Below are 22,019 nucleotides of genomic sequence, written 5' to 3'. Positions count from 1 at the left end.
GGTGTCCCCTCCCTGTTCATTTCAGGTCAGGGAGGTTCTTGGCTATGATCACTTGCCAGGGTGGTTCTTGGCTATGATCACAGGCTGTCCGGAAGCCAAGGAAGCAGGTTTAGATATGTTAGGCTTGCAAACCTGCACCTGGACTGGCACCTCTTGTTTCCCTGCAATAGCAGCAAATGTTGGCAGCTGTCTGGGATCTTGGGTCTAGAATGCAGGAAGAAGCTGGGCTGGGCCTCGCCTTCAGGGAAGCTTAGTGAAAACTCTGCTGCTGATTCTTGTCTCTGGGCAGATCCAAATACTGACAGGCAGGATTTGTGCCATGGCTTGGGACCTTCTTGGACCTGAGTGAAGGAAAGGCCATACCTGAGTTTATGCCCAGCCCTGGATTTGCAGTGGTGCCTGACTTAAGGGATCAGTGCTAGTGAGACTTATAGCTCCAGGTAGGCTCTCACTCTGTGGTGTGTTTGGACTGCAGGTGAATGGGGAAGTGATCTGCCCCCCAGACGGACCCCAGCCCACCAATGAATATGAGACCCTCACTGCCAAGTTCCATTTTGTCGACCTGGCTGGCTCAGAGAGGCTGAAGCGGACGGGTGCAACGGGCGAGAGAGCCAAAGAAGGGATCTCCATCAACTGTGGTCTGGTACAGCCATTGGTGCCTCCCTTTTAGAGGCAGAGAGGAGATGAGACTGGGCTGTGATGGATGTAAAGGGGATTGTGTCCTGGGCCTAGTGAACATGGGCAATTCCTGAGGTCCCCTCTGGTAGACTGGCTCCCAGCCTGCTGTTTAATGTCACCACAATTGTCTCCTGAAATCCCTGCCTAGGTCTGCAGGGATGGATGTGGTCACTAGCTATCCTGTGCAGCCTTTATGGAGTAGGACTATCTGTGCCCAACCCTACCCCTATCTGGAAGGTCCCACTCCCTTCCTGATGGCAGTGCCCAGTGACTGCTGTTTGTGGGAGGCAGTTACAGGTAGGAGCTAGAGGCTGAGCCAGGTGGGAGCGATACCAGTTCAACCTTAAAATACTTCTCTGGTGGTTTGAAACTTGTCATCAAGTCCTCAGCACCGGCAAGTGCATGGGGCTAGGTCCCCATGCAGGTAGAGGTTCTAGGTCTGGTCTCAGGGTTGTGGAGGCAGTAGGTGGGCAGAAATAGGGAGCTGCATTGTGTGTCTGCCAACGCAGGAAGTCCAAAGCTGCTCCCTTGTGTGCACTGGAAAGTTGGTGACTCCAGACCCCTGAGCTTTGTTTTCAGTAGAGGGTCTACTTCTCCATGTCAAAGCATCCACAGCCCTTTCCCCTGTCTTGCAGCTGGCCTTGGGAAATGTCATCAGTGCCCTTGGAGACCAGAGCAAGAAAGTGGTGCATGTGCCCTACCGAGACTCGAAGCTGACTCGACTCCTCCAGGACTCCCTTGGGGGGAACAGGTACCAGGCACCCTGAGTTGGGGCTTTTCAAGTTGTCCAGCTGCTGTCTGTAGCTGGGGCTCCCCCCAGAGTGTGCCACCCACCAGGGCTGTGAGTGTCCAGAGTAATGGGGTGGGGGGGGGCGTGTCTTTCAAGGACCTGATGTTCTGGGTAGACTTCCTGGGGTGGCAGGTTGATGAGGAACCAGGGGATCCTCCTGGCTACCACTCAGTGGTGCCTTTGAAATGTAAATGTCTTGTCCCTTTCTTGCTCCCAAGGACCAGATGCAATTATCCAGCTTTTGCAGAATTAGCTCTTGCAAAATCCGGCTGAGCCCTTAGCCATCTGGGACTTGGCAGCAGCCCTCCCAACATGAGAGAGCTTCAACCTCACCTCCTTCTTGTTGTGGTGCCATTCTCCCTGTGGGAACCCATCTGCCTGTATAATGCCCTGCAGTGGCTTGATCAGGCTGGGTCCACTGATAGCACTTTGAAGGCAGCGAGCAAGGCTGGTGCAGGTCTTTGCTGTCACTAAGCCAGCTGCATCCTGTACTGTGAGCTCACCCCATAATGATCAGAGGCAAGACCTGATTGATATTCCCCCACCCCAAATTATAGAGTATTTCATTGGGTTGGGGGAGAGAGAAAGTAAATGAAAGCCAAAGGGGTTTCTTGACTCAAATTGCCAAGCTTGGTCCCAATGGAAAGCCACCATTCAAAATGGCTGAACCTCAGTGGCCCAATCCCATGTTATTGTAGCCCCAGGGGCACAGCAGAGGGAGGGATTGTTGCCCCTTGTCTTTTCATTAGCCCCCTCTATCCTTTCCAGCCAAACCGTCATGATTGCTTGTGTGAGCCCCTCAGACCGGGACTTCATGGAGACCCTGAATACACTCAAGTATGCCAACCGGGCCCGCAACATCAAGAACAAGGTGGTGGTGAATCAGGACAAGACCAGCCAGCAGATCAGCGCCCTGAGGGCTGAGATCGCCCGCCTCCAAATGGAGCTCATGGAGTACAAAGCGGTAAGGGGTGGATGAGCAGGTGGAGTGCCGGGTACTGCAGCTGTGTACACATCAGCAGCAAAGGTCATCAGTGGGAATTGAATCCAGGGTCTTCAGCACCAAGCTGCCATTTGGGCTGAAGGAGGGATTTTGGTCACTGGGTTGAGGTAGCAGGCTGTTATGGTTGCTGAGACTGTCCACTAGAGGGACACACTTGTCATTATGATCTTGTTATGAGTCTCAACCAAGGTGCCACAGCACCCTGGGGTGTCTCGAGATCCTTTCAGGGGTGCTGTGGGTTGCCATGCAATGTTAGCACCGTTAGGTGTGCAAACATGATTCTTAGGATAAACCCAGAGATTTTGGCTCAGAACCTGAAGAGTTTCTCTGTTTTTTCCTTAGTTAGAAAGTGAGTGAAAACTAAGAGCTGACATTTTAAGGTGCCTTGAGTCTAATGGAGGCTGCCTTGAGTGTAAAAAAAAAAAAAATTAGCGAGAATCATTGCAGTACAGATACCCCTGAACTCTGTGGAGCCATGGGTTCCAGTCCAAGCAGCAGCAACTCAGCCCTTCAGCTTTGAACTGAATGCTGTTTACTGTGGACAAAGCTTTTCTGGGTGCTATCTGTAGACAGTGCCACCCCTGCCAGTCTTGTCCAATGTCACCCTGCTGAGTGGCATGTAGGCTATGACCCAGGACAGCTGGTTGCCACCTGAAAGCTGGCTGCCTTTCAGGGGTGTTGTAGGTTGCAGTTACTTTAGGATCTGTAAAGTGCTATGGAAATATAAGGGAGCAGGTATCTCACTCTGAACATACGGAAAGATTTGGGGGGTCTCAGTCAGGATGGGACATCCTCCTGTTTGACAGCTGTCTGATATTTCACATCAGAGACATCACTTCATGCATGAGCATCAGCCCTAACTCATCTGGAGGTTGCTGTTGAGCTGATTCATGCGTCTCCCATGGCAAGGTGCTCTCTGCAGGCAGGAAACATGGTCCAATGGTTAGTGCACTAGCTTAGGGCTCAGTAGACCTGAGTTCAGTTTGCTGCTCAGCCACAAACTCCTTGTGATCTTGGGCAAGTCACTTGACTGCTGGTCCTTCTTTACAATGGGAAGAGGGCTGCTGCCCAGCTGTGCATGAGAACAAATAGATTCAAAACTGGGAGGTGTCTGAATGTCTTGAGCAGGGATGGGCAATTATTTTGGACGGAGGGCCACTTACTGAGTTTTGGCAAATCATTGAGGGCCACGTGACAGTCAACCCGGGGCAGATAAATATTCATTTTCTAAATCTTTTAGGGGATCCACGGGCCAGATCGAATAGCCTGGCAGGCCGCGTTTGGCCTGCGGGCCACATTTTGCCCACTCCTGGTCTTGGGTATGGGGGCCAGGCTACTAGCCTCAGGTGGGAAGGCATTTAAACTGCTAGTGGCCCCTGTTCTGCTGCCCCCTGAGCACCCTCCCTGTTTTGAATACTCGCCTTTCTAGGGTCCTAAGTCTTCTCTGCTCTTCTTACTGTGGGGGCCCATAGAGGCACCCATCCTCCATCATGTGGAGCCTTTGGGTGCCTTGCAGGTAGGGCTGGTTCCACAATGTTGGATGCCATGGATTTGCTTTGACCTCCTGCTGCCTTCTGTCTCACCATCTCCTCTCCCCACAGGGTAAGCGCGTCATCGGGGAGGACGGCTCTGAGGGCTACAGCGACCTGTTCCATGAGAACGCCATGCTCCAGAAAGAGAACAACACTCTGCGCATGCGGGTGAAAGCAATGCAGGAGGCCATAGATGCCATCAACAACAGGGTCACCCACTTGATGAGCCAGGAGGCCAATCTGATCCTGGCCAAGGCAGGTGAGGCTGATGGCTCTGTGGGTATGGGAAGGGAATCATAGAGAAGCAACAGTAAAACTACTTACCCAATGGAGCAGAATTTCAGGCTAGCCAGGCCAGGGCTTAGGCCCTTGTGGGGCTGGGAAGTGCCTCCTCTCATAGGGGTCCTTGGTTTAGCGTGACTCCAGTTCTGTTGCTCCAGGTGACGGCAACGAGGCCATTGGTGCCCTGATCCAGAACTACATCCGGGAGATCGAGGAACTCAGGTGGGTGCCCACTGCATAGGAGACGACCTCTCTGCTAGGAGGTTACATATCTCCAAAGCCTAGAAGAGCTACAGGACACAGCATGAGATGGTAGGTAGGGCACTGAACTGGCATTGTGGCTGCCAGAACGAGCTCTAACCCCAGCTCTGCCACTGATCTACTGGGTGACCTGGGACCTGTCACTTCCTCTGCTCTCACGTTTTGTCTCTCTCATCTACTCAGGGTGTAAAGTCATCAGGGAGGGCCTGTGGTGTCTCCACAGCACTGAGCATGGAGTAGCACTGATCTCAGTGAAGGTCTGTAGGTGACTGCAATATAAAGAATAGCCCTGACTCAGGGGTGGAAATGCCTCCCTGTCCCATGCATCTCTCCTGCCCCTGCCCTACCCTGCCAGCGCAGGGCTGGCAGCACGTTCTGCGGAGCTGTGACCAATTGCTGAGTTAAATGCCTTGAAGGGATTTGTGTAAACACAATTGAAGAGGAAGTGCTTATAAATATGGATTTGACACTGTGGAAATCAACAGCCCTGGAGACAGTACTCCTGGCATTCATTCTGGGCTGGACTCTCAGCCAGCATCAATCAGCATTACCCCTCCGACTTCCCCACAGTGGGGCCAACTTACCGTCTGCAGAGGGTGCCACCCCTCTGCTTGTAAAGCCATATGACAGCTGTGCTCCCCAGGAATAGCTTGCTGCCTAGCACAGGTTGCTGAAGGTTAAACCTTACACCTCTTTGGGTGCCGATTGATCCTAGCATTGCAATTAAGACGCTGAAGGAAATCCCTCAGCAGCAAGGTGGTTCCTCATGGTTTTCTCCAGGTCTCTTCTATCACCTCTCAGGACCAGAAGGGAGCCTTGGGCTCTGTGGCAAGATGCCTTTGCATCTCATTGAGGCAGTGTGGCCAGTAGATTGTCATCTACCACATTGCCAAGGGTAAAAACAGACATTGGTTTATCTTTGGTCTAGCTGTCCAGGGTTTTGACTTGCATCAGAGCAGGTGCAGGACAATCATTTGCACACACCGCTTAACTTGAAATAGCCAGGATCATTCTGGGAAAAAAAGTGTCATCTCTGCTCCACAGGTTCTTAAAGTGGGACAATGGGCTTGTACATCTGTAGGATCCCAGGACAAAGGGTTTTGTCCTGGGAGAAATCCCATGTCTGTGTTTATCCTAAGTGAAGATATTGCATCTGTGGCATGGCCTGTCTGAGTCTGTGTGGCTGCTGGCTCCCATATGCTACATGCATGGAGTGTGAGCCCTGCTACTGCTGGCTCTTGCATCCTTCTCCACTGGCATCTCCCTGCGTGTTTGTCTCCCTTGTACCCATCCACAGGGGCCAGCCTGGGAGAAGATCCCCTGAGCCACTGGACCCAGATGACATGTGCGGTTCAGGTTCCAGAAGAGGAGAAACCCATCATCCCACCTTAGACTTTCCAGGGGGTTCTTCCCTTGGGGAATGGGCTGCTTGAATATCCTACACCCCTGATGACAGCAGATCTTTTGTAACCAAGGTTCCCCCTTTTCTCTCTGTCCACAGGACAAAGCTCTTGGAGAGTGAGTCCATGAACGAGTCTCTTCGCCGCAGCCTGTCCCGTTTCTCCTCGCGGCCCCCATACTCCCTAGGGTCATCTCCAGGGCAGGGCCTGGGTGTGGTAAGCAGCCCTATTGCTTCTGTGGAGACAGAGGCCTCTGATGTCCTCCGACGGGCCAAGCAGGACCTGGAACAGCTGAAGAAGAAGGAGAAGAGGCAACAACGGAAAAGGTGAAGGCCAGCTACCTGGACTTCTCTCCCTAGTTGTGCCTCTGAGTTTCTACCAGCCCTTGTGGGGAATCTCTACCACTCCTCTTGCCCCCATGTATTGCCCCATAACTCTGCTCAGCTTTCTTGCTGGAAGCCTGGGAGGCTGGTTTTCTGAAGAGCTACTAGACTCTCAGACTGTGTCTCCTAGGGATGTTTGTTTTCTGTGGGCCATTGCTGGGACTCACTTCAAACCTCACTTCCCTTTATTCAGCCCTGAGAAGGAGGCGTTTAAGAAGAGGCAGAAGCTGCTTCAGGACAATGGGGAGGAGACGGATGAGAACGAAGTGGAGGAGGTGAGGGAAGTGGTTGGCTTCCTCTTTGCTAAGGTGGGTGGGCTTTGGTTGCCTGCCTGCTGGCCCACCACACTGATGACCTTCTCATCATCTTGCCTAGTGGAGGAGAGCCCTGGCACACCATTGGGAGGGGATTGAGGCACAGCCTGGCTCTGCAAGCAGATGCAGGAGGTCCTGGGAGCAGGATCTGTAGCCAGGAATCCCGCACCAAAGACAACCCTGTAGGTTGTGTAGCAGCTGCTATCTGACCCTGTCTAGACTTAAGAAGTTTAGGGTAGAGGGAGACACTATCACTTGCTTGTGCCTTGTTCTCGTGGAAGTGGGAAGGGTTGGACAACTTGCCGTGTGCCTTTTATTGCTACTGGGTTTCCATCCCTTGAGCCATGTCCCGGTTTTGCCTCTCCCAGCTTCTATTTGAGGGGCCCCCAGGATCCTGAATATTTAGCTGCTGTCCTGGGTGGGAGGGTGTTACCTGTCCATAGAAGCTCTCTCCAGACATACGAGCCCTTCCACCGTACCCACCTCCTGATTTTGCTCTGGAAGGAGTGAGGAATTATCTGTGCCTCCTGCAGGGTGAGAGGAGGAGGCCCTGAATTGGCCAACACAGGGGAGCTAGCTGTCACCGACTGTAGCCTGCCCCTGCCTCCTACTGTTGCCTTGAAGACCATCGTTAATTTGCCTGAGATTAGGGATTGGGAAGGGGCAAGAGACTAAGCCCTGGAGCTGATGAGGATGAGGCTGAAGGCTCCTGGCCTCAGTCCTAGCCATGAGTTTGTCTAAGAGCGGGATGAAAGTGGCTGTGAGGAAGAGGACGGGCGTGAGGACGAAGACGAGGATTCAGGCAGTGACGAGAGCCTGGCGGACTCTGATTCTGATCCCGAGGAGAAGGGTAACAAGGGGCTGGGTGCTGTCCCCTCGGGTCACTGACTCCAGGTGCTGGGAATCTCCAGCACCTGCCTGGGGACCCCTCGGGCTGAGAGAGTCTGTTGCAGGCTCAGAAACTATGTTCACTTGCTGGCATCAAGTGCTTTGTGGAGAAGGTGGTGGGGGGCTGCAGTGCAACTGCAAGGAGAGGTGTCTGGGTCTCAACTGGAGAAGTGTTTGCTGGGTGTTAGGTGGTGCTGCTGGAGCTGGCACCCCTTGGCACAGGCCTGCATGATGAAAGGTGTCCCTACCCTGGCACAGCTGTGCCCCTTAGCTGGCCCTCTTAGGCTAAGCCCACAAGAGCCAGGTGCCTCACCTCGGAGAGCTGCCTTGTCTGGGTTGGGTGGGACTACCATAGGGTAGGGCCTTCACTCCCCCATCCCCACCAAGCACGTAGCTGCCTGCCTCTGCCTCCCAGCCCCCTTTGCCTGATGGTGACTGTCTCTCCTGGCTTCTAGCAGTGAATTTCCAAGCTGACCTGGCTGACCTGACCTGTGAGATTGAGATCAAGCAGAAGCTGATAGATGAGCTGGAGAACAGTCAGCGGCGCCTGCAGACTCTCAAGCATCAATATGAGGAAAAGCTGATCCTGCTACAGAACAAGATCCGGGACACCCAGCTAGAGAGGGACCGGGTCCTGCAGAACCTCAGTAAGGGGTCACTTCCCTTCCTCCTCCCACCCCTGCCCCCTCCAGTATCTAGGCAGTCTCACCCATATGCTGGCCCTTGCAGCCAGCCAGCCCTGAGAGCAGAGGGCTCTGAATTGCCTGGCACTGAACAAGTCCTGAATGGAAGCAGCTCCCCGCTCCTGCTTGGTGTCAGGCATCCCAACCTCTGGATCAGATCCTTCCAGGGTTTCCTACTTGCTACTCTTGAGTCACCGTGCTGTGCTTTTTGACTCACCCCGTCCCTTGATGGGCAAGCTGCTGGGGACCCATGACCTTCCACCCCTGCAGCCTGCCAGCTGACTTTGGAGAGGCAGTGAGCTCAGGGCTGGTGGAGAGTGCTTTCCCTTCCCTGACACTTCCTTGAGGAGCTCACAGCACTGAACAGGCATTCATGAGTGTTTACCACACAGGAGTCAGGCCACAAAGAATTATTTTCCTCTTGGGTGCATGGGGAAACTGAGGCATTGAGTGCCGTGCCTGAAGCTGCAGAGTCTGTGGATGAGCTGGTCTCCATGCTGATCCTGATGCCCTCCCAGAGAGGGAATGGTGGCTCCCTAGAGCAGGAGCAACAGGACATCTTTCCCATGCCCAGAACCCCATACCTGTGGTCCTTGTCAGTCCCAGGAACCTTCTCTGAGGTTGGAGAAGGTTCTCCATCAATACTAAATTCACTGCTCTGGTAACCAAATGTCCTGCCTCAGGCTGAGCCCCATAAGACATGTTTCACCTGAGGGTCACCCAGCATCAGCTGGAGCTAGAATGAAATGGCAGCTGGGAGGTGAATTGTGTATGCCTTAGCCAAACCCTTCGTGGGACTGTTACCTGGCATATACCTGGCTCGAGTGCCTTTGCTGCCAAGCTATAGCTCTAGTTCAGACTGGGGGTACCTGCTTTCAGGTGTTTGTCCCTGTAACGGGCAGGTCAGGCTTCTCCCCTCATTTGTCTCTTGAACTGCTGGATCAGGCAGGGTTCAGTGCCTGATGCCCAAGGCTCAATACGAAGCCCTTCCTGATAAGGCCTGGCAGGTTTGCTTGCTTGAGAGGGGCCTGAGTGGGGCTGAGCATAAGAGATGCAGCAGAGTCCCCTAGTACCCTCAGCACCCCTGCGCCTCTCCCCAGGCACCATGGAATGCTACACAGAGGAGAAGGCCAACAAGATCAAGGCCGACTATGAGAAACGGCTGAAGGAGATGAACCGGGACTTGCAGAAGCTGCAAGCAGCCCAGAAGGAGCACGCCCGCCTGCTCAAGAACCAGTCCCGCTATGAGCGGGAGCTGAAGAAGCTGCAGGCTGAGGTGGCAGAGATGAAGAAAGCAAAGGTACCATGGGGGCAATGGGAGCTGCATGGGTAGGGTGGGTGCAGGTGCAGCCCCTTGTGCTAGTGACATGGTGATGAGGGTTGGCTTGAATGGCAGAGGGTTAGATTGGCACAAACCCCTCCTGCAGCTACCCAAGTAGAACTTGTCCATCCAATAGTGCTGCCCAACTTGCCTAGCTGTTGAGATGTGGGGTCTTCCTGTTCCTGATTTAAGTAGGGCCCCCCTTAGGCAGGGGCATAACATGCAAAGAATGCACCCAGGGCAGGCCTCTCACCTTTCCCCCACACAGCAGCAAGCAGTGGTGCAGGCAGCGCATGTCATGAAGTGCAAGGCAGTCTGGATATCGTTCTCTAGAGTGGCCGTGGAGTTCACTGCTTCCCCGGGGGGGGCGGATTTTCACCCCATTTTTTTTTTTTTTTTTTGCCACTGAAGCAGGAGTCTAACTAGGATGAGGCAAGTGGGGTACCAGACCCAGATGCTAGCTAGGAGGGGGCACCAGCATCACGCCTCCAGGAGTCTGCCAAGCCAGGAGCAGCTCTGCACCAAGTAGTGTGTCTGGGGGGGCGGGAAGCAGGTGGGGCAGAGCCTCCTGCGAGTCTGGGTCACAACAGTTACAGCCCTGCACCCACATGGATGTATGGGTGGAGGGCATGAATTGGGCAGCAGGGTTGGCTCCCAGGGAGTCCAGCCATGAAGCTGCTGCTGCCTGAGTGCAGCTGATGCTGCTACAGCAGCAGCTATAGCCTGGGAATGTAAGCCGTCTGTTCCCCATGTCTTTTCCCCCTGCCCCCCACCCTGCAGTGGGTGGCATACCCCCATGTGCTCTCCTACCTCTGCCCTGGGCACTCAATGAAGTCACTACAACCTTTGTGCCAAAGCCCATGTTGAGAGAGCAAAAAAATGCTGATTTGGGGGGCAAAAAATTCTCCTCCCACGAGCAGCAGCCAAGTTGTTAAGTGTGTGGTGCCAGGGTCACGTGTTCGATCCCCAGGTGGACTAGATGATCTCTTTGAGGTTCCTTTCAGCCTTCTCTATGATTAAACTCCACTGCCTCTCTGTAACACTATGATTCCCATAACATGCACATTGCCTGTGCCACTGCTTCCTGAAGCTGGAGCAGGGGATGAGAGGATGAGGTGTCCCTTCCCTCTTTCTTTTCCTGTCCTTCTGGCTCCTCTCCCCATATGCAGTGCCTGGAGCATGTGCCCAGTTTGCCCACCCATTTGTTACACTACTACCCTTAGGAATTGTGGGTAGGGACCTCCTCTTGGACCTGGCACAGTGAGTGCCATGGCACAACTGCCCTTCCCCCCACAGGTGGCACTGATGAAGCAGATGCGGGAGGAGCAGCAGCGGAGGCGGCTGGCAGAGACCAAGAGGAACAGGGAGATTGCCCAGCTAAAGAAGGAGCAGCGCAGGCAGGAGGTAAGTGCCCCAAGTCCTCCAGTGACTTACAAGTAGGGCAGTACCCAGGGTGGGAGCTGGCTGAGCTGCTGGGCTAGGACTGGAGCTCAGAGGAATGCATCCAAGTGGGAGATGCGTCCGACCCAGGGGCAGCAAGAGAGCGGTGAGGCTGGGTTTTTTAAGGTGTCTTGTGCTCAAGCCTTCCCTGCAGTGATGCCCCAAGCCAGGCTTCTCTGGGCTGGATGGGAGGGAAGAGTTATGAATGAGCCTGTTCTGATGCATGTTCTCAGCCCTTGTATCTCGGCAGAGCAAAGCTGAGAAGCAGCTCCCAGCCAGGGTGAGCAGCAGGAGAGCACCTGTAGGGCTGGGCTGACCTACAGGGGAGCCCCTGTGGACCAGCAGGACAGGACTGAGCCAGGAGATGAGCTGATCTGAAGGCACGAGCGCTATAGCAGAGCAGAGACCCCAACACCCAGGGACCAGCTTAGCTTTTTGCTCTCAATCAGGGCTCTGCTAGGGATGTGCTTTGTCTTTGTAGTTTCAGATTCGGGCTCTGGAGTCCCAGAAACGCCAGCAGGAAATTGTGCTGAGAAGGAAGACTCAGGAGGTGAGTGGCGGCCCTGAGCTGCAGAGGAGAGCTGCTTGCTGCCTTGATGGGGTGGGCACCCTGGACTGTGCCATTGTGCCAGACCCCCTTGCCAGACTATCTGCAGACAGAGCAGAGCAGCGCTGTCTGCTTCCACTGAGGCCCTGTCCCAGTGACTGATACTTAGGTAAAGCCAAGCCTGTAATGAGATACTTGGCCTTGTGTGTGTGTATTTCCCAAGGAGTAAGGTGATTTTTGTGGCTGTGGAAAACCGGGCAGGAGAGGACAGAATATGGGCAATGTGTCTCCTGCCCAGATCTTCTGTCTCTGCTGCTTCCCCTTTCTGGGACAGGGCCCCTACTCTGCTCTGACCCATTGCTTTCCACTGCATCCCGGAGCAGAGTTGGTCACTTCCCCTGCCACCGAGCTGACTCCAGTGCCTGCCATGTGGCCTTGCTCACAAGATGACTCTCTGATCCCATCTTCAGTGCCTTCAGTGTCTGGATCCCATTAATTTCCCCAGCTGATCCTGATGCATTCAGGAAAGTGCCACCTAAGGACACTGGGCCTCCTCCCTTCCCCGGATAGCTTGGGGTCTGTTTAAAGGTGTGCTGCCTTGAAGACCACAGCCCCGATGCTCATTTAGTTGAGACAGGAGCTAGTGGGCACTCTGTGGCTCAGGAAGTTGGAGACCCAGCTGGGGCTGGAGGCCTGGCCAGTTGGTGGCTTGGAGGTGACATCCCCTGAGCTTCTGAGGGAGGATCATGTGTCTGAGCCTGTCATTTAGGGGCTGCTCTTGCCTAGGTCTCAGCCCTGCGTCGCCTGGCCAAACCTATGTCGGACCGTGTTGCTGGTAGGACAGGTCATAAGCTGGCGGTGATGGACTCAGGGGTAGAGGTTTCTGCCAGCACCACTTCATCGGAACCGGAGTCCGGGTCACGCTCTGTCTCCAGCATTGTGCGCCAATGGAACCGGAAAATCAACAACTTCCTGGGAGACCCTTCACCCTCCCTGAACGGCGCCCGGCCTGTCAGGTGAGGCTGGGAACAGGCTGGCTCTTCCCAGCCCATGCCACCCACTGAGGAGGACTTGCACAGCCCTGTGCCCCTGGTTGGCCTTTGGGCTGGGCCCCAAGTTCCTGGGGTTTGGAGTGGAGCAGATTTCCAGGCCAGGCTACACGTGGGGATGGGTTTGTCACTTGTTCAGTTGCAGGACACTCTAGATTTGGCATGTGAATGTCTCAACCTGGCCTTCCACCACTCCTGCTTTCCTGACTTTGGGCTCCCTTCTGCAACTGCAGGGGACTTTCCATCCCACTCTGTGGCCCCCTGTTTCCCCTGCTTTGGGCTTGGCTCTGTCCTGACCACTATCAATCTGCCCTGCCATTCTTGGCAGCAGAGTAACAATAGGCTTCCAAGCTAGTGTCCTTGCTTTCTGGTCTCTCCTGCTGCTGTGTAGCTCCCTTACCTAAGACACCTTGGAACACATGCAGACATGTTGGACACTGCCTGAAAAGCAGGCTATAAAGATTGGGTAGTGTGGCTTTAAAACTGAATCACCCTGAAGGAGTGGACAGGCAAGAAAAGACCAGGCATCTTGGCAATAGTCTGTCAAAAAGCAGGTGGGTGCCTCCAGGGGAACCCCCCATTTCTGCACAACCTCCAAAGTGTCTGAGGACTTGGAGTGCAGGCTCTGTCTGTCTGCAAGCCCCTTTTAGGCAGAGGCAAGAACTGCTCTTGCACCTGGCCAGAGTGGTTATGCAGGAAGATTGCAGCAGCTGGAGTGCCCTGACCGCTTATCCTTCCCATGCAGGAAGAAGTTCCCAAAGAAGGGAATGAGCCAGACCTTCAACAAGGCGGCTCGGCTCAAGTGGCAGTCATTGGAGCGGCGTATCTTTGACATTGTCATGCAGAGGATGACCATCGTCAACCTGGAGGCAGACATGGAGCGCCTGATCAAGGTGAGACCAAGGGGCTGGTTCTTCTGGGAACACTGGGCTGCCTGGAGGGCTGCCAAGGTTGGGATGGCTGGAGCATGGGCAGGACAAAGGGGTGCTGGGCATGTTGATAATGCCTAGGTGGTGCTGGATGAACTTGGTTCCTTTCCATCCCTCTGCCCTGCAGAAACGGGAGGAACTGTCCCTGTTGCAAGAGGCACTGCTGGGGAAGAGGGAGAAGCTGCAGGCCGAGAGCCCTGAGGAGCAGAAGGGCCTGCAGGAGCTGAATGAGGAGATTGAGGCACTGACAGCCAACATAGACTACATCAACGACAGCATCTCTGACTGCCAGGCCACTATCATGCAGATCGAGGAGACCAAGGTGGTGGGGGGAGAAGAATGGAGACTTCTGGTGGGGTGGGAGCAGGGGAAGGGTCCTGTATGAAGAGGCCCAAGGCAGCATTACCATGGACAGGGGAACTGAGCAGAATTGAAAAGATCTGCCAGGGTCACACACTCACAAGCAGAGCTGAGGAAAGGACCCAGGAATCCTAGTTCTCTGCTAAAAATTGCTAGATCATACCCCTTTCCTATGCAGACTTAATGAGAAGGGACAGTATTTTCCATCATTGCAGGTCCGTTGCTCACTGTGGTTGTCCAGTAACATGGTCTGTGAATGCTCTGTTTGGCGTGCTCATGAGCACTGCAGATGTTGGTGCAATAGGCTGCCCTAGCCCATGAGTCAGGCCAAAGAATGTGGTGGAAATGGTCTGGGGGCATCTGGGACCATGAATCAGCTACATTGTGATGGGAATTGGAGTCAATAGCTCTCTGCAGACCAGGATCTAGGAGACACCTAAATGTCGTCGTCATCATCATCATTCACAGTCCTCTTCAATCCTGGCCTGGACTGTTTTGTTTGTGGAAGGAACTGCTGACTCCCCTATTCTGCCACACACCCAACCTCCCTTGCCAGTCTTCAGGCCCAGTATCCTTGCTGGGACTCACTTCGCACTGGTGTGCAGATCAGAGAACACAAGAGGAACTGTGGGATAAGCATGGCTATGGTCTGGCCTCTCCAGGCTGGGTCCTGTATGTGTACAAAGAGCACCTTCTCACTAAGCTGGGCTCCTATTGGAGCTCAAACATAGTTAAAGCACGGGCTTTAGCAACACAACCTCCCAGGTGAAATGACTTAGCCCAAGCTCAACGACCCCCTTGATCTTGTATAGCTCAGTTTGAAGCCAAGGCCTTTGGGGATGGTCTTGTGTTCTGAACTGAGCCTAGGTCTAGTACAAGACATTAGTTAAAAATATCGAGGGCTGTTTCAGGGGAAACTTCCACCCTTTTTTTTCTATATCCCATGAATAAAATACAGCTTTTTTCCCCATGAATAAAATACAGCTTTTTTTCCCCCAGTAGGAAACTATAGGTTTCTTGTTTTTTCTAAAGTTTTTAGTAACTTAACATTTTTCAGGCTTCTCACTTTTCAGAAATCTAAAACTTTCTTCTGAAAGACTTTTAAGGGCAAATTTTGGAGGTCTTTTGTCAAAACAATTTTTCATAAAATAAATTCTTTGAAGGAAGATTGCGGGCAAACTGTGAGTCTTCGGGGCTGGGAGACAACTCCAAGGAGCCAAATACAGCTCTTTGCTCTCCCTCTAGTGGCTAGTTCCCGTCAGTAGATCGATTAGACTCTCGTTAATAGACTGGTCAGTAGATGCTTCTTCTAGTCAGTGACTTAGCCCTGTAAACCAAGCAGTAGAAGGTCTTTTTCTTGGTGCTGGAGGTGTATGGTTCAGTCCACAGTTGGGATGTTGTTATAAGTGAGAGCCCAACAGACTCGGGGCACAATGAGACCTGAGTTGCATGTTATTTGTAGGTTTATAAATGGAAGGGCTTCAGCATCATTAGCCATGTCCAGGCCTGAAATCTGGTTTTGTGATGGTGGTGGCTTGTGTGAGTGTAGTGCTTTATAGATGATAGGGAAAAGTAAGTGCTCTGGGAGCATAAATCTGCTTGAATACCAGTCTAGAAAGCTTCATCCAGTTTGAGCCAAGACTATGAGCCAGGCTGGGTCCTGTATGTGCACAGAGAGCACCTCCTTTCTGGTTGGGGTTGGGCAGAGATCTGTGTGGACAATGGTTAGATGAGGGTTTAAGTGAGATTACTGGTGGCTGGCATTTTGACACACTCAGCTTTGACACACTACTTGTATGGTAGCTGTGTAGAGAACATATGCCCTCATGCCTGTGTGTGTCCATGTGCGGGGTGCTGGTCATGCCACCATTCCTCAGCTCTGCCTTTCAGGATCTTGACCATTGGATGACTTCAGCTTTCTAATTCCCTTCCTTGTTGGGGGGTCTTCTGATTTGCAGGAAGAGCTGGACTCTATCGACACTTCGGTGGTGATCAGCTCCTGCTCCTTGGCTGAGGCACGTCTCCTGCTGGACAACTTCCTCAAGGCCTCGATTGATAAGGTGAGGATTGAGACCTGTGGATGCAGCAAGGGTGCTGCTAGGGACTGTGGAAGTGGCAGAGCAGATGATATCAGGAAGCCTCCCATGGGTTCTTATCTCAGTAGTGACAGGCTAAGTCCGGGCCTGAAATCTGGATTTGTGATGGTGGTGGCTCAGGGTTTGGAGCTTTGTGACAGGGTGATGTCCTTGTGCATTGATCTGGATCAGGGGTGCTCAGCCCATGGGCCAGATGTGACCCACAGAGCCATAGTAGCTGGAAGTCAGGGCTTCCAACAGGTATGGAAATTTGGCGGCATGGGAGTGGTGGCTATTAATGTGGCCACCGGCTCCCCTGCCAAATTCACAAACCCCAAGCCCTGCATGGCAGGTCAGAGCCAGGCCAAGCCTCCTAATCCTCTCCCCACCCTTGGGGCTGGGCTGGGTCACACTCCCTTTCCCCACATGGGACTGGGTTGGGGCTGGATCCAGGCTGTGGATGAACTAGGCATTGCTCACCTGGCCTGCTGGGGAAAAATGTTGAGCACCACTGACCTAGACTGGCAAAGGATCCTGCTCTGTTGGCACAGAGGTGACAGAGCCTGTCATATGAATGTTGTCACAGTGGTATGGTACATGGGTTATAAGAAGCAACTGAACAAAACCCGAGTGCAAGGTCTACATTAGCTGAGGGGTGGAATTAGTTGAGCCCAAGAATCCTGATTCCTTGCCCCAACTGCAAGGCCCTTCTGCGTGCAAGGCTGAGGTTTACCTGTCTGCTCCGTCCACACAGGGGCTGCAGGTGGCTCAGAAAGAAGCCCAGATCCGCCTGCTGGAGGGGCGCCTGAGGCAGACGGACGTGACCAGCTCCTCTCAGAACCACGTGATCCTGGACGCCTTGCGGGAGAAGGCAGAGTCTCATCCTGAGCTGCAGGCGCTCATCCACAATGTGCAGCAAGGTGGGTGCATTGCTTATGGAGCAGACATAGGGCCTTTCCCTCCTGGGAGCTCCTGAGGCACCTAGGAATGCCTGGCCATGGACAGGGAGCACTGGTTGGGGCAGCAGCTCTGCCTGGGGTTGGCAGAAGTGTGTACTTCCTAGCCTCTGAAAGTGGTGTTTGCCAGGGAGTTCCCACCCTCTTGTGGGATGTTGAATTAGTTAGACCCCTTGTAGGTTCAGGGATTGTTCCAACATCCCCTGGACTGCAGTAGTCGGCCACCTTGCTGTAGAAGCACAGGCAGGGGACTCCTGTCCAGCAATGAGGGGGCACAGGAGTCAGCAGAACAATTACTGTAGTGTCTGGGATTCTCAGGAGGGGACATTGTCACCTCCTAAAAGCCCATTTGCTAATCTGAGCCCTCCTGCTGCCTGGTGCTGGTTGGATCAGTCTTGGAGGGGTGCCACCTTCCCACCGCACCACTGACAGTACCTGTTCCTTGCATAGAGAATGGCTATGCCAGCACAGATGAGGAGATCTCGGAGTTCAGCCTGGCCTCAGAGGGGAGGTGAGTACATCCAGAGAGGCTGGGGTGTGCCCCACATTTGCTCCCCACCAAAGCCCAGAATGCCTCTAATGGGGTCGGGGCAGGGAATCTGGGGAGAAAGGTTGCTCAGCCCTATGAGGTGGGGTAGCAGGAGGACAATGGTGTGGTTTGGGGCTGCTGGAGGGAATCCCCATTCAGGCTGCTTCAGTCAGGGTCAGGGCCAGAAAGGGGCAAGGGCAAGAAGGAGCTGGGAAGTGACTACATTGGGTGGGAGTGGAGAGGTCTCCCCACTGCAGGGGAAGGGGGGAATCTTGGGCTTTATCCTGGGGAGGAGTTTGGGGAAGGGAAGAGAAACCTTCGCCAGGTGGGGACTCAGTCGTTGAGTTGTGAGGGAGCTTCTTCCTTCAGTCTGCGTCCCTGGAGACAAATTCAGAGGGCTGACTGTTAACCTTCTGTGTTCACTACAGCTTCTCCCAGTCTTTCTCCATGAAGGGCTCAGCCAGCCAGGATGACTTCAAGTTTAAGGTGAGTTCACATCCCAGACAGCACATGTTGCTGTGCAGCTGAACAAAGCCCTGTCATGGGGGTAAAAGAGCCAGGTCAAAGCCAGGGCTTGGTCCATCAGACCTCCTCCCTTCTTATGCTTTGCAGCTGGGTGGGATGGTGACCCCACTGTGGGGTCTAAGACTTTGCACTGGTGGAGAAAACCCTAGACTGAACACCCAAGAGGGATGGTGCCAGCACTTTAACAGCAGCAGATCTGGCTTGCTAGGGACAAGCCAGCGGCTGGACCTCATGTTCATTGGGCTCCCTGGGGCACTGGAGTCCATTGAAGAGCTTTGGTGCCCTGTTGCTGGGCTGTTTGTGCCAGGGTTTCTGTGAACTGTACATCTGTGCTTCTTGCAGATCTGAATGCCAAGGGAAGTGTGTGCAGTGCCCAGGGTGTGCAGAGCACACTCCTCCAGGGCGGGGGGGTGTGGGGGGGGGGGGGGGGGGGGTGTCACTGTGCCTGCAGGACCTCAGAGAACAACCTGACACTGAGGGTCATTGTTATCCTCACTAGCAAGCCTGTGAAAAGCAAATGCAGGCAATGAGCACCTGGCTGTATCGCTACCTCAGACAGGCTTAGGCTTGGCATCCAGCAGCAGAAGAGGCTGCTGGAGGCACATAGTGAAAGGGCCTTGGTATCTCAAACTCCTGAAATAGCAAATACAATGTACCACTGAATGCATAACAAGTTCATCCCCACAGAGCAGTGAATCCCTCAACCCTCTCCTCTCTGTACCTTGCTCTAGGGGGAACCCAAGCTCTCGGGACAGATGAAGGCTGTGTCAGCTGAGTGCCTGGGGCCCACACTGGACATCTCCACCAAGAACATCACCAAGTCCTTGGCATCCCTCATGGAGATTAAGGAGGATGGGATTGGCTTCTCCATCCAGCATCCCTACTACAAAGAGAAGGTGTCCCGCACCATCAGCCTGCCCACCCGTGGGAGCACCTTGTAAGTCCTGGGCAGCCTAGGCCCCAAATGCCCATGGGGTCTTGAGGAGCTGAACACGAATGTGTCTCAGTACCTCAGCCCTCACCCTGCAGGCAGCATGCGAGGCAAGTGCTTCCAGCCCACATGACCTCAGAACGCCTACATCGCTATCTTGGATGGATAGCAAATAGGTGCTGGCTACTAGCAGGGGTGGGGACCAGAGAAGAGAGGGAAGAACTGGGATCCCCTATAAACAACCTCTGCAGGATAATGGGACATTCTGTGTCCAAGGCCCTGTGATTTGCCTCCTCTGTTAGCAGAGTTTCATCAGATTCGTGCAAGGCCGGGCAATGTTGTGGCTCCCTGGATCCATGCTTATGGTGCTAGTGGGACTTGAACCTCCTGCCTATACCTAGATGTGTCCTCTCTGGTGCTTAGCAGGGTCCTCTGAGCTGACCCCTGTTGGGATGGGTGAGGGGCAGGGGCTGATTCTCATTCTGCCAACACGAGGGGCTTGCTGACCTGTTGTCACTCTGTCCAGCCCAAGGCAGTCCCGCGGCTCTGACACCTCACCTCTGACGAGGAGGAAATCCTATGACCGTGGACAGCCTGTCAGGTAAACCCTGGAGGGAGCTAGGGCTGAAGAGGAGGAGAGGAGTGGAGGTGGCAGGCCAGCATTGGGGTGCTGGGGGAGTGAATGGGCTGCACTGATGGCTGCCTAGCAAGGGTCTGCATGCTGTACGTGGGGGACTGGAGGTGGGGGTGGCCGATGTGTTGGCAGGGAATGAATTGGGGGATAGGACATTTCCTTCAGGCAGGTGTCTAATTGTGGTGTCTCTCTCAACATGACTCAGGACTTCGGATGTTGGCTTCACTCCTCCCTCATCCCCTCCCACCAGGCCACGAAATGACCGCAATGTCTTCTCCCGCCTCACGAGCAGCCAGAGCCAGGGGTCTGCGCTGGACAAGTAAGGCCCTTGTGGGGTGGGAGGGCTCTGGGGCGTTCAGTGCCAAGGCAGCAAATGACAAGGGCTCTGTAGTCCAGCACCTAGTACCAGGAATGATCCCAAAACCATGGACTCCCAGCTGGGCTCTTGCTGCCCTGACACCCTCCACACCTGCTGTTGGGCCTTCCCTGATGGTAGAGCTGATGTGGGAGCCAGGCTGGACTCTGCTTCACTATCCTCTAACTACAGTGGTCCAGCAAGGATCCTAGCAGCCAACACCCCCTCCAGTGTCGCTAGTCACAGCAGGGACCCCGCATCAGAAATGGCCACCTGCAAGGGCTTGACTGGAGACCCATCAAGTCACAAATGCATGCAATTTGGCCTCAGGCTTTTGAAGCAATGTAGGTGAAGTGGGTGAGCTGGCAAGCTGCTGCATTAATCTCCCATGCAGGGTCACAGCCCCCCTGGGTGGCACCAGGGCTGTGGGTATTTCCATGGATACCGGGATCACTCAGCCCTGCCTAGTGACCTCACGTCGGCTCCTTGGCAGCACCGGCAAGGGCTAATGAGCCTGGAGCCTGAGCTCAGGCAGGAGAAAAAAAGCTCATGTTTGGGGATCCAGAAGCAGTGACCTGCTGGGCTTTGGCATTACTTGGGCCGTGTTGTAGTGCTGTTGGACATCTTAGCACAGTGTTCACATGTGCCTGGGCCTTGTGCACATGTAACCCTATGGTGAGTGTGTCATGGGTCCCCTCGGTGCCCCTTCACAGGCCATAGGATTAGTTATAGCCTGACTAGGGAGCTGGAGGTCTTTAGCTCCAGCAGTATCAGATCTTGCTCCCGATTCTGGGAGCCCCTCGTGTCGGTGGCTGCTGTGCTGGGTCCCTGCCCAGGGTGGAATTTCACCACATGGGATTGCCTTAATCTATAAAGGGGATATAGAGGAAGCCGGCACCAGTTCACAGCCATATCCACAATCCCCTCCCTGTGGATGTGTGTAGCCTCCTATGCTAGGAATGGAGAGGGGTCTCGACATGATCTCTACGCAACACGGAGGCCGTTTCCCAGATGCTGGGGGCACCAGCTGTGGTATGCACCTTGAAAGCCTGTCAAATCCAGCCCCTTTGAGCCTGCTTCAGCCACCGCGGGGCTCCTCAGAAGGGCTCCCACTGATTGCAAGAGTGGTTGGGTCAGGCCCCTGATTCCTGGCACCTGGTGGGTGAGGGGTGCCAGGCAGGGTTGACTCCTGGTGGGCTGTGTTGGGGAGGTGGGTGGAGCTGCTCTCCGTGTCTGTGCGGTTTCCACAGAATAACAAGCTACCTTGAGACGGCCTGAAAATTCATAGGCCAGATCCTCAACCCAGCTCCAAGGGAGCAGCAGAGCAATGGTGCAGGGCACCCAGGGCTCTGACAGCAGTTGCCTTATATCTCCCTGAAGAGCTCCAAACAGTGTTGCTGGCCTGAAGCTGGTGCACTTGGGGCACTGGTAGGCTCTCCAGGTGGTGGTGATGGTGTATGTAGGTCAGGGACACCACTGTCCTCAGTGCTTCTTGGGGGAGTGAATTACTCTCTGGCTTTTCCTACACTCATGGGTGCAGAACATGGGGCTTGGCGGGTGGGGGGGCTGCCTTTCAATAGAGCGGTTTGTCTTGGATAATGAACAGCATGGAGGGATCTTAGAAAGACTCGTCCATCCCCAGCTGTGGGCTCAAGGCACAGGGTGCCGGGGGTGATTCTCCGGCCTGCTCTGTGCAGGTCACACAAGATGCTCAGGATGGTCCTTGGGCTCTGCGTGAGTCCAGCAGAGTTACCCTCACCTCACCCTGCAGACTGAGAGGTCTCTTGCCCGATCCACATGTTCCCTCCTACTCCTCTGCCCTCTCTTCCCTGGTTTCTATGTATGCTCCTGTCTCGCGCTGCCCCACCTGCTGAGATGCAATAACAACCCTCCACTCTGACTCCGCTGCTGCCTTTCTTGTCTGGGATTTTCTCTCCCATAATCCTGCTAATTTTCTGCCCCTAGGTCTGATGACAGCGATTCCTCTGTCTCGGAGGTGCTGAGGTAGATACAACTTTCAATTTATTAAAATTGTCTCCTCTCTCTTTTTCTTTCTTTCTCTCTCCCTCTCTCTCTTTTCCCCCCATCCCATTCTCTCCCACCCCCCACCCTCCCCACTCTCCCTACCCTCCCTGCCAAATCTTTCCGCTGACA

At 54.1% G+C, this 22,019-nt stretch overlaps 1 protein-coding gene across 1 annotated transcript in view; it reads left to right on the top strand.

Moving 5' to 3' along the window:
- Positions 1-22,019, top strand: part of KIF21B (kinesin family member 21B) — a 48,124-nt gene that overhangs the window by 17,399 nt on the left and 8,706 nt on the right. Inside the window, exons 6-29 of the mRNA XM_025193321.1 lie at positions 476-643; positions 1,314-1,429; positions 2,237-2,432; positions 4,073-4,262; positions 4,444-4,507; positions 6,048-6,272; positions 6,523-6,604; positions 7,185-7,191; positions 7,383-7,493; positions 7,987-8,178; positions 9,315-9,514; positions 10,832-10,939; positions 11,457-11,525; positions 12,309-12,538; positions 13,317-13,464; positions 13,628-13,822; positions 15,819-15,920; positions 16,690-16,855; positions 17,342-17,402; positions 17,849-17,906; positions 18,677-18,882; positions 19,403-19,477; positions 19,716-19,829; positions 21,831-21,869. Of these exons, the coding sequence (XP_025049106.1) occupies positions 476-643; positions 1,314-1,429; positions 2,237-2,432; positions 4,073-4,262; positions 4,444-4,507; positions 6,048-6,272; positions 6,523-6,604; positions 7,185-7,191; positions 7,383-7,493; positions 7,987-8,178; positions 9,315-9,514; positions 10,832-10,939; positions 11,457-11,525; positions 12,309-12,538; positions 13,317-13,464; positions 13,628-13,822; positions 15,819-15,920; positions 16,690-16,855; positions 17,342-17,402; positions 17,849-17,906; positions 18,677-18,882; positions 19,403-19,477; positions 19,716-19,829; positions 21,831-21,869 (3,122 nt within the window). The remainder of the gene's footprint in view (positions 1-475; positions 644-1,313; positions 1,430-2,236; positions 2,433-4,072; positions 4,263-4,443; positions 4,508-6,047; positions 6,273-6,522; positions 6,605-7,184; positions 7,192-7,382; positions 7,494-7,986; positions 8,179-9,314; positions 9,515-10,831; positions 10,940-11,456; positions 11,526-12,308; positions 12,539-13,316; positions 13,465-13,627; positions 13,823-15,818; positions 15,921-16,689; positions 16,856-17,341; positions 17,403-17,848; positions 17,907-18,676; positions 18,883-19,402; positions 19,478-19,715; positions 19,830-21,830; positions 21,870-22,019) is intronic.

This window comes from Alligator sinensis, unplaced genomic scaffold (genome assembly GCF_000455745.1).
Source record: "Alligator sinensis unplaced genomic scaffold, ASM45574v1 scaffold1382_1, whole genome shotgun sequence".
Taxonomy (NCBI): Eukaryota; Metazoa; Chordata; order Crocodylia; family Alligatoridae; genus Alligator; species Alligator sinensis.
Note: the sequence above shows the minus strand (reverse complement) of the source record. Positions and strands in the feature narration are given on the sequence as shown.